The 14,612-nt window shown below is 35.6% G+C and overlaps 1 protein-coding gene across 1 annotated transcript in view; it reads left to right on the plus strand.

Moving 5' to 3' along the window:
• Positions 1-13,599, plus strand: part of LOC123756788 (beta-catenin-like protein 1) — a 14,856-nt gene extending 1,257 nt beyond the window's left edge. The window contains exons 2-11 of the mRNA XM_045740124.2: positions 776-979; positions 1,212-1,321; positions 2,147-2,318; positions 3,200-3,356; positions 4,747-4,970; positions 5,459-5,607; positions 7,458-7,632; positions 8,354-8,539; positions 9,263-9,449; positions 10,677-13,599. Coding sequence (XP_045596080.1) covers positions 776-979; positions 1,212-1,321; positions 2,147-2,318; positions 3,200-3,356; positions 4,747-4,970; positions 5,459-5,607; positions 7,458-7,632; positions 8,354-8,539; positions 9,263-9,449; positions 10,677-10,774 — 1,662 coding nt within the window. The 3' untranslated portion in view covers positions 10,775-13,599. The remainder of the gene's footprint in view (positions 1-775; positions 980-1,211; positions 1,322-2,146; positions 2,319-3,199; positions 3,357-4,746; positions 4,971-5,458; positions 5,608-7,457; positions 7,633-8,353; positions 8,540-9,262; positions 9,450-10,676) is intronic.
• Positions 13,600-14,612: the final 1,013 nt, after the last annotated feature.

A 14,612-nucleotide genomic window follows, 5' to 3' on the forward strand; every position in this document is an offset into this window, starting at 1 on the left:
AAGTATCCATCCTTGTGACAGTTTCTCATCTAGCCAACACGTGTCACTACTTATTAAAAACATACACTAGGAAATAATAATAGCATGATATATCTTTGTGAAAATCACTGGAGCAGGACAGGAATCGAACCAGCATCCTGGGTCACCCCCAGATGCATGCCTAAACCCATTGGACCACAATAGGCAAAAGTAATTCAACAAGGTCTGCTTGAGTCCACTAGGAATCTGGAGGCACCATGCTGACAGCCTCCAGCAGGTAACTTGTAAAAATTTGGACTGGCTCCCAGTACATGTGTAGCCTGGCCAGTAGGAAGCTAGTAAGCACGGCAGGTTATGATACTGCCACTACACGAGAGTTTGTTAATAGACATCCACGAGTGGACTTCCTTTCCTTCATTGTTTACTAGTATAGTATATTTTTGTAGGTGTACAGGTTAGTTTTAAAAAACAAAGGCAGTGGCATCAGCATATAGCTTAGGTTTAGTCTTAGATGTTGCAGTGTGTTAGGTAAGTGAATAATATATGTAAGATATAGGAGAGGTGTTGGTATGCTATCCTGTGGGACTCGTGTTATTAATAGGGGAGTAGGAGAGGTGGTGATACAGTAATAACAGCAGTGTATGTGTGCCTGATGCTGAGGTATAAGTACAGTAAATATAAACAAACGAACCTCAAATTCCATAGTGTTATAGTTTAAGTAATAAGCTCATTCAAGATTACAGTAAAACATAAATAAGATTGACATCAATAAATTGTCTTATCCACTATACAACAGCCGGAGATGGCAGTGAAACGAGCCCAAGAGGAAGAGGAAGAGGAAAAAGAACGACCAGGGAGAAAGCGATCAAGACTAGAATCCAGAGGTTTAGGTCCACAGCCACCAGCTACAAATGTTGTTCCCTCAGTGACTAATGCACGCACCCGCCAGATTGTGGAAGAAAAACTGCAACAGCTTGAGCAGCAGGAAGATCCAGATGAGGTAAGAATTATGTTCATTATGCCCACATTATGAACTGTGTTCAATACCTCCCTCACCTTGTGCCACAAGTGTTGCGGCACTGCTTGCCATGTACAATACTCATGTGCCATCAATACATGCACCAATATAACATTTTGTCTTGAAACAAATTTTCACAATTATCCACAAGTATTGGGAAATTATATTGTGCATACATAATATAGTACTTTTTATTATTATATTTGCTATTTAGGTTGAGGGACCCTTGGATGAATCAAAATTGAAGAAGATGATTCTTGCATTTGAAAAACGAGTGTTGAAAAACCAAGAGCTTCGAATAAAATTTCCAGATGATCCAAGGAAGTAAGTATTAATTGTTGTTTGGAAATTTTATAACTACTGTACTAATACTCAGCCTTTGTTGTGCACAAGTTGAGTATGTACTATTCTGTATTAAAAAAAAGTGCTAACCAAGGGGCAGTTGTTTTATGTAAAGATTCACTAAATGTGAGTTCGTGTAGATTTTTGTATTTGCATTTTTTGCAATTCAGTTGTTTGCATTGTGGTACCGTTCAAGATTTTACAATACCTGCTGCACCTCTAAAGATACAGTTTTTGTGTCTGGAACATGGTAAAAGTATTTATTAATTAATAAGATACTGGTAAGTATTATTGAAAGAAGTGTAGTAAAGAAAGAGGTCCCTTGGAGTTCTGGCTTTATTTCCATCCATTTCCTGTGTGCTTTTTATACTTAATCCCAGGTTCCTTGCACTCTTAGGCTGATTGTCCTCCTTGACCTTCCCTTCCCCTCCTCCTCCTACCTACAACTTCACTTAAAAGTACTCCTTCTACCCCCTATATTATAATCTATTTATTCAATATGACCAAAACATTTCAATATGCTCTCTTCAATGTTAAAATTTTGCAGACTTTTGCACATCATATAGTAGTTTGAAGTGGTGGGGTACTGCTGTTAAGGTTTTATTGGAGTGTGAAGCTCATTCTGAATGATTCTGTAATACATAGTGTGGAAAATATAATGCAGTAAATGGATGTAGTGTTCTCTTTTAATGTCTTTAACATTCTTAGCCTCCATTGTACATCTATTTTAGGGCTGATGCCTCCCCATCCTATGAGATTCAGTAATGTGGTAATGGTTATGGTGATCATAATTATATATATTTTTAGGTTTATGGAGTCTGAAATAGATTTGAATGATGCAGTAGAAGAACTGCATGTAGTGGCAACAGTCCCAGAGCTTTACCCAGTGTTGGTGGAGTTGGGAATGGTGAAGAGTTTGCTTGCACTCCTCAGCCATGACAATACTGACATTGCCATAGCAACTGTTGATCTTCTCCAGGTATGCTAACATTAATAAATTTTACTTATTTCTGTTTTAATATTTACAACAATGCTATTTTCTGAGCTGCCACACACCCTAACAGTCACAGCTTATAATGCAACACAACAAACCTTAAAAGGAAGGCCTCCTCATAAAACTGAAAAGTCTTACTAAGGAACACCACACTACACTTAACAGTCAAAGGTTTTTGTCTGAGCAGGGGCGAGTCACAAGTGCCAGACATGGTGATATGGTCCACTTTCCCTAATCTGTGCTGGTGGTGACTGGGGTAGTTAAGTCAGTTGTTGTTTAGTTGGAAGTTACTGAGTATTTCTTGTGCTTTTCAAGTTTCCAGAAGTCGTTTGGAGAATGGTTGGAGTGATTTGTAGGACTTGTGTGTTGTGGTGAGCATTAATCTTGGGTTGGATTGAGGTATGATCTCCACCAAGCTGACTGTCTAGTTCATAGCTGGAACTACTGTGTAGTCATTTAGAGTCTGGTGGATAGTTGCTGTTCTAATAGGTCCAATACACAAGGCTTTGAGGGACCTTGCTCAGAAAATGAGTGTTTTTGTGTTAATTTCTTCCTTCACTCGTATATTTTTCTTGTTCCACGTTATGTTTTAACCTAGCTTTCATTGATTTATCTCATTTAAGAGAACACAGTTTAACTTCATCATTCTCTAGCTTTCTTTCATTTCTGCAATTTATGTTGCTGTGTGTGTGTTCAAAAAATAACTAGTGTATTGCTTCAGGCTTAATTAGTAGCTGTACATACTGTAACTGTTTCATCATCTCATATGAAATTGAGTATTGCATTTTAGTATAGTATAAAATACAGCATTGTATTTTTAAATCCAAAAGGGAAAATGAACTGAACATGAACATTTATTAATGCAGGAGATGACTGAAGTGGAGGACTTGCAGGAGGAAACTGGAGCAGAGTCACTCATTGATGCTCTGTTGGAGGGTCAGGTCATTACCATCCTGGTCCATAACCTTCAGCGTTTGGATGAAACTCAGAAACCAGAGGCTGACGGTGTCCATAATACCCTAGGTAGGATATATAGTAGTAGGCATCCATCAGTCTCGGGAGAATATGGCGTTGTGCTCTGGTTGTTAGTCTGGAGTGACCTCTCCAGGGCGCAAAGCCAGGTTAGGTTGATACGAGGGAGAAGCCTTCACCCAAGCAACAGGTCCCCCCCCCTCTCCACAGCGCCGAAAATCTCCAATGGCAAGGCAAACACCAATACGATTAGTTCCAGTGCCGTTGCAGGAACTGTCAGAACGACGTTGATGGTAACATTGAACGGCCCTAGGGACTCCAGCTCCAGAGGTTACCTCAAGGTTGATGAAAGAAGGCACAGGGACTCCAAATGCAGAGATCACCGTGGTCGGGGCTGGAGAAGAACCACCCCAGTGTAGGGTATATATTTTTTTGTATAATACTGCTTTCAGCACTTGGAACATTCATAAATAAGATTACTTTATTAGGTATTCTCGGTAGGTATAAGGACTATAAAAAAAAGTATCTTAAATTTGTGGTATCCATGCAGTACTGTATTTGTATAGCACCTTCATATATATCTTTAAGATATAACATAGTTGCATCAGAATCTCTACATGTATGTTGTGATATGATGATATACAGTACAGTATTAAAAATGGTACCCAATAATTAACCATACCTTCCTCATTAAGGAAATATGGAATCTGAGCTCGCTAGAAGTGTGTTAAGTTAAGGGTTTAATGGCACTTTATCTCTTCACCTCTAGAATGAAGTGCCCACAAAAATTGAGATATTGAAGGTATAGAAATGTAAATAAATTGCTTTAGCCCTTGCACTGCATATCTGTTTCATGTGAGAACTTCGTGGTGCAATTGTTAATGAATTATTAACATAACTGAACATGAGATAAGGAGAAAAATATTGCCAAACTTAACAATTTTCATTTCAAATCAGTGAAAAAAACATTAAAACCATTAAAATATTAGATGAACAAACCCACATGGGAATTTGCATTGGGGGGAATTGTGTGAAACCCCGGTTAGGGTTCGGAGAAGCTTCAGGATCCTCGTAAGGCCAGTAGCACTCCAGGTTTGAATTCTTTTGACAGTGTCATGGTACCGTTGACCAAGGTGCATCTCGGAACATCCCGTGTGTAGGTTCAAACCTCATCAAAGCCCTTGTGGATTTGTTCATTTGCTATATCACATTATTGTGATTTCTGTGTGTATTAAAATATCAGTAAATTAAGACAATTTTCACACCACCCATCAAGTGCCTTAAGGCACTATGTGCAGTGCAGTGGTCAAAGTTCATTAATTTTAATATTCAAAAATATAAGTATTAGTACAGTAATCAGTATTTAGTACTTAAAGATCTGCATGTATATTGAAATGTTTTAATGATGAATATGAAATTTTCTTATTCTTTATCTTTTTAGGAATTATTGAAAATCTTGCTGAAGTGCGACCTGAAATTTGTGGTGAAGCAGGACCTGGTGGTCTCTTAGCCTGGGTACTGAAGAGACTACGCACTAAGCTGCCCTTTGATGCTAATAAATTGTATGCCTCGGAGATTTTGGCCATTTGTATCCAAAGCCATGAGGAAAATCGCCGTCTCCTGGGAGAAATGGATGGCATTGATGTACTCCTTCAGCAACTGGCTGTAAGTATTCCCGTATAAAAAAATTATACTGTTACATTGATTTATATACTTTATCATAATTTTAATAATTATCACATATTATCACAATTATACAACTTTACAACTTCACAACTTTATCACAACTTAATATCAATTTTATTTATCATAACAATTTATAACAATTATTTTTTTTATGTATAAAATGTATACATTATGTATTTATCAGGCGTATAAACACCTGATAAATAAATATATAAAGGAAGGGAGTAGCACCTTTGGCTGAAAGAAGGGGACCCTTAGCCTTGGAGGAAACCACACACAATGCATTAGAGAGAATGTATAGGTCCCCTCCAATACAGTTTGTGTGCTTTTCTCCTACCACCCCCCTTTCCTTTTGATTTTTTATATAACATTTATTTATTTATATTTTGAGAGGCCAGTATTAAGGTGGTAGGATTATACAAATTGTGTGTAACCATTAATATTATTAATGAAATATTTATCTTCAGGTGTATAAAAGACATGACCCATCTACTAGTGAAGAACAGGAGATGATGGAGAATCTCTTTGATACCCTTTGTTCATGTTTAATGCTAGTTGCTAACCGTGACCTGTTCCTGCGTGGTGAAGGTCTTCAGTTAATGAACCTTATGCTAAGGTTAGTATTGAACACCACAAAATCAATATATAACCACATTGTTCTATGGGTCATATCCACATTTTTAACCCCCTGCATTGTGTGCAGCAGAAAAATACAAAAAACTAAAATTTCTGTATTGCCTTGGCTGTAGTAATCAAGGTCTTGATGGCAGCATCCCATCTTCATCGCTCACAAAGTATACTGGGCAAGGTTGCTCCTGGATAGGGTGAAGGGAGGAGTTACCATGCACAGTTTATGTATTTTTGCATCTTTTAAAATTTTGTTCATTGACATTTCTGTGCATTTAGTTATTAGGCTGTCAATAGCAGAATTTATATCAAAGAATGAGTGGAACATTGGTATGTACAAATATATTTGTATCACTAATTTGTTCACCATATTGCATTCTTAGAACGAAAAATACTGTTTTTAAAGAGAGTAATCACACTGACTGCATCAATGAGAAGAGTGTTGTGGTCTAGTCGCTAGAAGCGTGTGCTTGGGAGCATCCCCCACATAGGCGTGAACCCTCATCACTGCTCCTAACAGATTTTCTCATACACAGTTTTTGTTGTTATCACACTGTATAGACATGTTATTTATAACTACCTGTTACATATTTATGCACCATTATGAACAACTGAGCAGTTCTGGTGGGTGTGATACTCTCAGAAGCAGTTGTCCAAGCTGAGCCTACCCCACACTTGGCACCTGATAAAGCAAAGTGCCACCCAATATCACTGCACACATCACTAACACTAGCCAAAACACAGCTTTTTATTATCAGAACCCTGGCAACTAAATCTGGAAAATTAATAATTTTTCACCTGTTCATTTTCCAAAGGAACATGAGGTCTCATTGCATGATACATAGACACACCAAACAATCTGTAAGTGATTTTGAGAGCTGTTGTGTGTGCAACTCATGTCTCCTGTGTTAGTACTGAGGCCCTTGTGCCAAGGAGGGGTGCCAACATTTTTTTTTTCCAAGATAGCATCTATTTACTGGAGTCCTGAGAAAGTGGTTGTAAGCCCTATGTACCTGCAAGAGTTTTAAAACTTATGTGGGACCTAAATACAACCCTGGTTGCAAAGTGTACCGCAGGTCAAACAACCCTGGTTGCGATGTGCACTACCTATATAAATTAAGTTGAAAATAAGTAGGATGAGAAGACATCAGGGGAAGCTGGATTTGCAGCCGAGTTGGATGTATGGAAGTTCTCGTTCCCTGTACAGGTGGTCGGCAAGTGGAATGCTTTGAAGGAAGAGGTTGTTGAAGCCAATTCCATCCATGACTTTAAGAAGAAATATGATAAAAAACATTTAAAGTTGAAGGAGGTAATTAGTGTGCCAGGTATTAATGAGCCAGAAGGCAGGGCATAAAGAGCTAGTTTATATCTACGGTAGTTATAAGTGTTCTTTTATTCCCAGTAATTATCTTGGTAATCCTGCGTTATCATAGTTTTGTTTTGTTGCCTAGTAATTATCTCTGCTATTCTAGTGTCACCTGGTGTTTAACTCGGATTAATTAGTAATTATTCTGTATACCCATTTACAGTACTGAACAAAGTTCTGAACATTTTCTCTTTAATGTTTAACATAAGATTTTGTAATTATGGAATGGCAAATACACAAAGATAATTTGCTAGTGATGATTATATATACAAATACTATGTCATGACTGCATAAGTAATGCAGTATTGTTTTAATTCCTCATTTAGGATGTTGGTAAATGTAATACATAAATATTCATCATTCTCATAAAAATTTCAAATTTTTAATTTTCATGTTTTATCAAGGATATTTTCTTCTTTAAATTTTGTTTCAAAATAATTTACACCACTTTTTCTTTTACATTCTTGTCATAGAGAGAAAAAGTTGTCACGTAATGGGGCGTTACGGGTTTTAGACCATGCACTCACAGCACTAGAAGGTGCCGACAACTGCAACAAATTTGTGGAGATTCTTGGTTTACGAACCATTTTTCCACTCTTCATGAAGACTCCAGGCAAGCATGGGAAAAAGGGACTCAATAAAGATCAGGTTTGGCAAGTCATATAATTTTTGTACCAGTGTATGTATAGCCTATGTAAGTGAAGCACTTTTTGGAAATCATGCAAACAGTACTTACTGTATACCATGAATAATATGACTTGAGTAGGCTTTCCAAAAAATTTATATTGTATTGTGTTCATCAGTGTCCCATGGCTAGACTTTTGTAAGACACTTCTTCCATTGCCTTTTGTTGGCAAGAAGCCATGCTTTAAGTACAGTATGGCCATGTAGTTTTTGTGTTTTCCTGGTTGAGTCTTGTGACAGTCTGGCTAACATTCAACCTGGAGGTTGTTGGCTATTTGGGTTTTCCTGAATGAGTGGTTCTGCTTGTTCAGTGCAACGTTAATTCGGTGAACCTCATTTTAGCAAATCTTCGGTTGCTACCCTGTTCATGGCTTGTATTTATCATCTGCAATCAATCTTTTTACTTGTTCCATCTTCTCTGGACATGATGAAAGTTGGCACTGGGGTATTGGTAGTGTGATGATTATCCTAAATTACCTCCAGTAGTTTTACCTTCATATCTTATATATTTTCAATAATTTGCATAATCATGCTTTTTCTATTGTATTTTATGTTAATTTGTTGTTACTTCTTTTGTACTACATTAATACAATATAACATTTGTTACCTGTATATCTTTACTATTTAAATTTCTCAGACCAACAGTCACTTACGATAAAATTTCTTTCCATTGACCTTAATTTAGCATGAAGAACACGTAATCTCTATCATCACATCCCTGCTTCGAAACTGCCGACCCAACCAGCGAACACGTCTTATTAACAAGTTTACTGAGAATGATCATGAGAAAGTTGACAGGCTGCTGGAACTACATTTCAAGTACCTAGAGAAAGTACTTGCTACCAACTATGCACTTGAAGAACAAGCAAAGGTATAAAGGGTTATACCTGTACTTTATGAATTGTTATATAAATCCTTTATTGTTTTAACAGGTGGCCCTAGGTTTACATGATAATGCATGGCGCTGTTTTGGAGATACAGTAAATGTATATATACACACACTCGCATTCAAACTCTCACTCACTACTAATTATTTAAGCATAATGATTATTACTGTATTGATACAATAATTATAAAATTTACAATAAGTACTCTGTATAACAAAATTAATAATACACAATTACATTTTACAAATAATACCTACAAAATTTAGAAATGAGCTGGTACATTTTGTATACTAGTGGCTTTGCTAAATATGCACTTCCAGGCAACACATAAGCAACCACAGTTTCATGTTAGTCATTATGATGACCAAACCACACACCAGTAGATGAGACGACGATGTTTTGGTCTATCCTAGACTATTATCAAGTCGATTGTCTTCAGTATACTGTATTTGTTAAATTCTGTAAAAATTATTATAATTATAATATTATTACTATTAGTACTATATAATTTACTGTATTTTTTCATAATTTATAATGTAAATATTAGATTTTTTGTATATGCCACCTAAATACACAACATTAGTACTGTATTTTGTAATAATAATAATGATGCATTATATTAAAAAATACAGTCCTTGGAGAAAGCATTTTATTAAATTCCTCCTACAAATGATGATTATAATAAGTGGGTTTTAAATATTTTTCAGGCTGAAAATTTGGATGAAGATGATCTGTATTTGAGGCGGTTAGATGGAGGCCTGTTTACATTACAGCTGGTTGACTACATTATGCTGGATGTTTGTGCTACTGGACCACCCTCCATTAAAAGAAGAGTTCTCAAAATTCTTAACCTTCGTAATGCTTCAGTAAAGACAATTAAAAACATAATGAGAGGTATGATGCTTTATTTATATATTACCTTCTACTTATTAACTTATTTATTAAGTATCCTTGATTGGGACACCTTTTGGTTTTGTTGTTCTATATTTTATTTGTACTCTGGACAAGGTTTCATTAAACATCTTGGATGACTCATTGTATTGACTTAGAATTCTGTATTTCAGTTTCACAAAGTATGGCTGCTATTGAAATTGACAAATATAGGCCCCAGACCATTTTTTTTTAATCACTATGTGATATCTTCAGAAAGTTTCGTCATATTAACTTGAAACTGGCACTTTCATATGATCATAAAACTAAGATTCCTTTCATTACTGGGCAGTGTAGCCCAGGGTAAACAAGGGTTCTGTAACACAGTGGTCTACATTATTGGCTCTTGCTTGAGAGGCCCTGGGTTCAATTCCAGGCCAGGAATGTTGTTAAAAACTGTAAAAATTATTATTATATTATAATAATTATTAGTATTATATAACTTACCATATTTTTCTTCTATGGAGGTGAGTGTACAGTATGTTTACTCTCACCTCAAAAGACTGTTTCTGCATCCTGTGTTCTGTAATGTGTAGATTACACACACACACACACTAATTATAGTGTGTGTGTGTGTGGAAATTCAAATTACGTTGATTGTGGTACAAAAAAATTGTAAATGTTAATTTTTGCACTTCCCGGTAAGAATTCTGCTTAAGTTGGGCTTATCCGGGTGGGGTCTTTTCCATATACAGTACAGTAGTCCGGATAATCGAGCTCATACAGTAGTTGGTTGAATTGAAGTTGTACTGTATAACCGTTTTGCATCCACATTCTCAGGCGTTTCCTCTGCCATTTAATATTTTGCCTAATCTTTATTTATGTTTAATTTCACATTTGCTTCCACTGTCTCCAGCTTAGGTACCCGTGCTTAGGTACTTACTGTATTATATTTATTCTTCCTATTAATTTGACCCCCACAAATATTTTTCTGATGATCTTCACCCCTTTCATACTATTTTTACATATTATATCAACATATATGTAATCAAACTTTTTTTTTTTTTTTTTTTTTTTTTTTTTTTTTTTTTTGCTCCATTTCATCCATTTTCCTTTCCTTGCAGGTATACCTGTGTATGAAGCTATGCTCAAAGAAAGCATTTAACACATGCAATCAGTTGCTAGCAGTGTTCTGTACCTGACTTTATTTTCTCTAAAATCTTGACTTGGTTTTATATTTTCTTTTAACAGAGTATGCAAGCAATTTGGGTGATAGTAGCAGTTCTGATGTCCAAGCAGAAGAGCAAGATCGAATATTGGATCTTCTTGATAAATTTCAGAATACTTAATACATAATAAATTCTGGTTACATATGCCAGTTGTGCTATATTCAGAGAATACAGTGTACATTATTATGTAGTTACAGTTTATATGCTCACATGATCAAGAAATGTTTGGCACTTCCAAATATTTTTCCAATGCTTGTGTTATAAACATTAAAATATAAGTGTAGTATTTGTAGTCTTAGTTTATGTACACTCCCTTTTCCCAACACTTTTTCAAAATGTGCAATACTGGTAAAGTGTATAACTTACAATTGAATATGTAAGTTCAACATCCCTTTAGTTTCAATTAATTATTTTTATTGAGGCAAATAAGCATTGTAAATTGCACAAGGGAAGAAATATAAGTATCCTGCACTGTATTTTAAAATTACAGTAATTTTCAATGGGGTAAAAGATACTCGACATTTGCCAAAAAGCTAATCTACTATTAACACTTCATGTCCTCCTTGCAGCCTTTTGAATTCCACAAACTAGCAGATTTCTAGTACAGCATATTGTTTTCCATGGTTAATCCAAAATTTAATATAAAAACTTTACTTATCATTTACTAAATATGTTATAGCACAGGGGAATGGCTAAACTGTAGCTCATGAGCCACATGCTCACAAGCTTTGACCTTTAATATATGGCCCGTAAAAAATTCTAGAAAATTTTAATATTCTAGAAATTTCGACCCAAACTCAGAGCAAGAAACATGCGGCTATATAAAGAGTTCTGAGGCCTACAGAAGGGAGTTCAGTATAAGTGCAGAGGTTGAACTGTGCAGGCCTAGCTGGTACATGTCATATATAAATCTTATTTAAAGTGTCTGTGAAAACTCTGTGAAGGAAGATGGCTTAAGCAAATTGTAAGAAATGAAAATATCAAGGCAAAAACAGAATTCAGCTAGAGTGAGAGGAAAAGTTTGTATTCACAGTTTAAGGAGGTAAACCTGTGTGTGTCAAATGCCAAGTGCCACTCACTTATTACAAAGCCAGTAATTTGAAGTGCCACTGAAGCTAATTACAAAACTTCTCTTACGCTTACCCACCTAAATCAGATTTAAAGAAAAATAAGTTAAATGAGTTAAAATTATTAATAAATAATCAGCAAACACTGTTGACATTGTTCAGTAAGGAAGCCGATACCATGATTGAGGTCAGTTTTGTTATATCAAATATCTAAAATGTTTTGGCTTATTTGCTTTTAAATGTCTTTGCAATTACTGAAACTAATAAAAATAAACAGTTTAAAAACTGCATGCATGAATAAGTATTGCATTTCATAGGCATTTTTTTTAAATTGATATAAAATGTTTGTAACAAAGTATTGTAACATATATGTAACAATAAAATGTAAGTTTAAATTTTGTCCTGCAGTTCTCAAACATCTGAGCTTTATCATTTGTGACTCTTACAGTAAGCAAGTTTGGCCATCCCTGTTATAGCATAAAGTACAGTACAGTGGAACCTTGATTCAGCGAAGATTCAGTTAGAATGCACACTTTCCAGGCTGGATTTACTCGCCCAATTCCACCACCTCATTGTTTGCAGAAGCTGGGGATGTGCATATTTACTTAGGATGTTGGGAGAGAATTCGTAAGACTGGTGGGAAAGTTGCCCATCATATCTTGGGTTAAAATTAAAGATTTCCTTAGTGAAATCAGCCCCATAGAGCAGGGGAAATACAAGGGTATGAATGGTAACACTCTTAATAAGACTCAAATCACCTTTTTATTGATTTTTATAGATGGACATAAGATTAGAAGAGATGGGGCACTGGGAAACCCATTGAGCATATAAGAAAATAGGGTTTCTTTTTTTTGTTTCCAGTTGCAGAGCTTTTTGTTCAGGAAAATGTGCCCATTTTCCTTCGTAAATGAGATTTCAAGGTTAGGGCATGTGAAAAATGCTAGATGTGGTTAAATCTCTTTACAGATAGGTCACTTTGTATTTGTCCTTCTTATAACAAGATGAAATTCAAATCTCCCTTTGTAAAATCAGTACATAGAACATGGAGAAACATTAGGGTATGAATGGTAACTCGGTTAATATGGCCCCATTCACATTTTTAATGATTTTTGTAGATGGACACAATATTAGAAGAGAGGGGGGGTGGGGGAAGGGTCTTGGGAAAGCCATTGAGCACAATGGCTCAAAGGTTCAAAGTTCATTTTGAAAATTCCCGGTTTTTGCTCGTCATTGTGAGCGAGTTTCAAATGCAACCAGCATCTCTGGTTGCAATGAATTAAGGTCCCATATACTGTAGTTCGTTGAATGGAATATGCAATGTACTGATATTTTGGATGATCTACACGGGAAGTAAATTTTTACAAACTGAAAAGCTCAGACAATATGTAAAACCTTTATCATTTTTTGGAAGAACTGTATTGACATAAGTTATGATCTTATGAGATGTGGAGTACTTACAGTATTAGGTATACTGTACTGTATCTTGTTATAATTTGTTTTCTGCTGTATATAACAGATTTCTAACTTAAATGAAGAATATGATACTTAAAGCCACAGGTTCTACTGTATCTTGAGAACAAATGATATCACAACCTGAAATCATTTTATTGCATGTTCTAAAACTATAGGAATGTCCAAATGTTTAAGTATCATCATGTTACAGTTGTTGCTTTCGTTGCCACTTAACTGGCAAATTTATGCATACCAATGTATCATATTTGAAACATTTTATCAGACTTGATTATATATTGTTGTCATTGTAAAACTTAAGAAGTAAAAGTTACTATTGATTACAGAAACAAGGAAAGGTCTGTTGTAGCCTGTATTTTTCCTTCCCAAGTACAATATTGTCATAAAGATTATAAAAGTATGTTTATATGGAAATCTTTGATTTAACCTATATGTGAGGAAAGTGTTTTGCTTTGCATAGTTATTGTATTTACTCTGAAGAATTTTATGTTTTTTTCACAACACTATTCTACACCATGTTGCAGCCATCCACAACAAAATTTTAATATAAATATTTTGCTCTAGTCTTGTTTTATCCTGGCTTTCAGCATGTCATCTAGTTCTTTCTGCAAACTTGCAGAGGCTGTTGTTGAAGAAGCCATTCATGCTGGTCAACAGATTTTTAACCAGTCATTCGTAACACAGTATCCAACAGTTAGAGCGAGTCTGTTTGATGTTGCCAATAACAAACTGCATGTTACTATATTAGATATAATCTATCCTCATGCCCTGCCTCTTTCCACTGTAACATGAAGTAGAAAACGAATTTTGCTAGATTGTCTTGACTATGCACTTAATTCAGGGGTGTTTAATGGAACAAAAACTTGCACTTCTGGCAGAACTGCATTGTCTCAGTCGTGCATTTCTTTGGAGAATGCCCAAATGTTTTTTATAATCTTGATTTACCAATATCCCTTTTGAATCACTTGCCCCTCAATGTGGTGCTACATAGCCTTCCCAGTTTGGTGCCTTCTTGTAATAATTACTTACTTGCCCCTCAATGAAATCCTTTGTGACTGGTACCTTTAGCATCATCGTCTTATGTCCTTTTGCTCTAGTACTGGCATCATGAATAATGTTGTTTCCCATAGTCGGACAAAAATTCAGTTATGCTTCTTGAGGTTCACCCTAGGCCAATCATACTAACCTTTCCTGGGATGCAACTCACAACCGATGTCTAACTTCCATGTACGTATCTACTGCTAGATAAACAGAGGCATCAGATGAAAGGAAATATTGCCCAAATGCTTATACCATTTCTAAGTTAACCTTATTGACAGTCCCTCAAACGCTTCCCTGGATAAGTCGATGGTAGTTATTATTCACATATGTTTACCAATCCCACACACTCGCTGATGCAATTAACTCCTCGTCGTTTGTTA

Source organism: Procambarus clarkii, chromosome 26 (assembly GCF_040958095.1).
Source record: "Procambarus clarkii isolate CNS0578487 chromosome 26, FALCON_Pclarkii_2.0, whole genome shotgun sequence".
Taxonomy (NCBI): domain Eukaryota; kingdom Metazoa; phylum Arthropoda; class Malacostraca; order Decapoda; family Cambaridae; genus Procambarus; species Procambarus clarkii.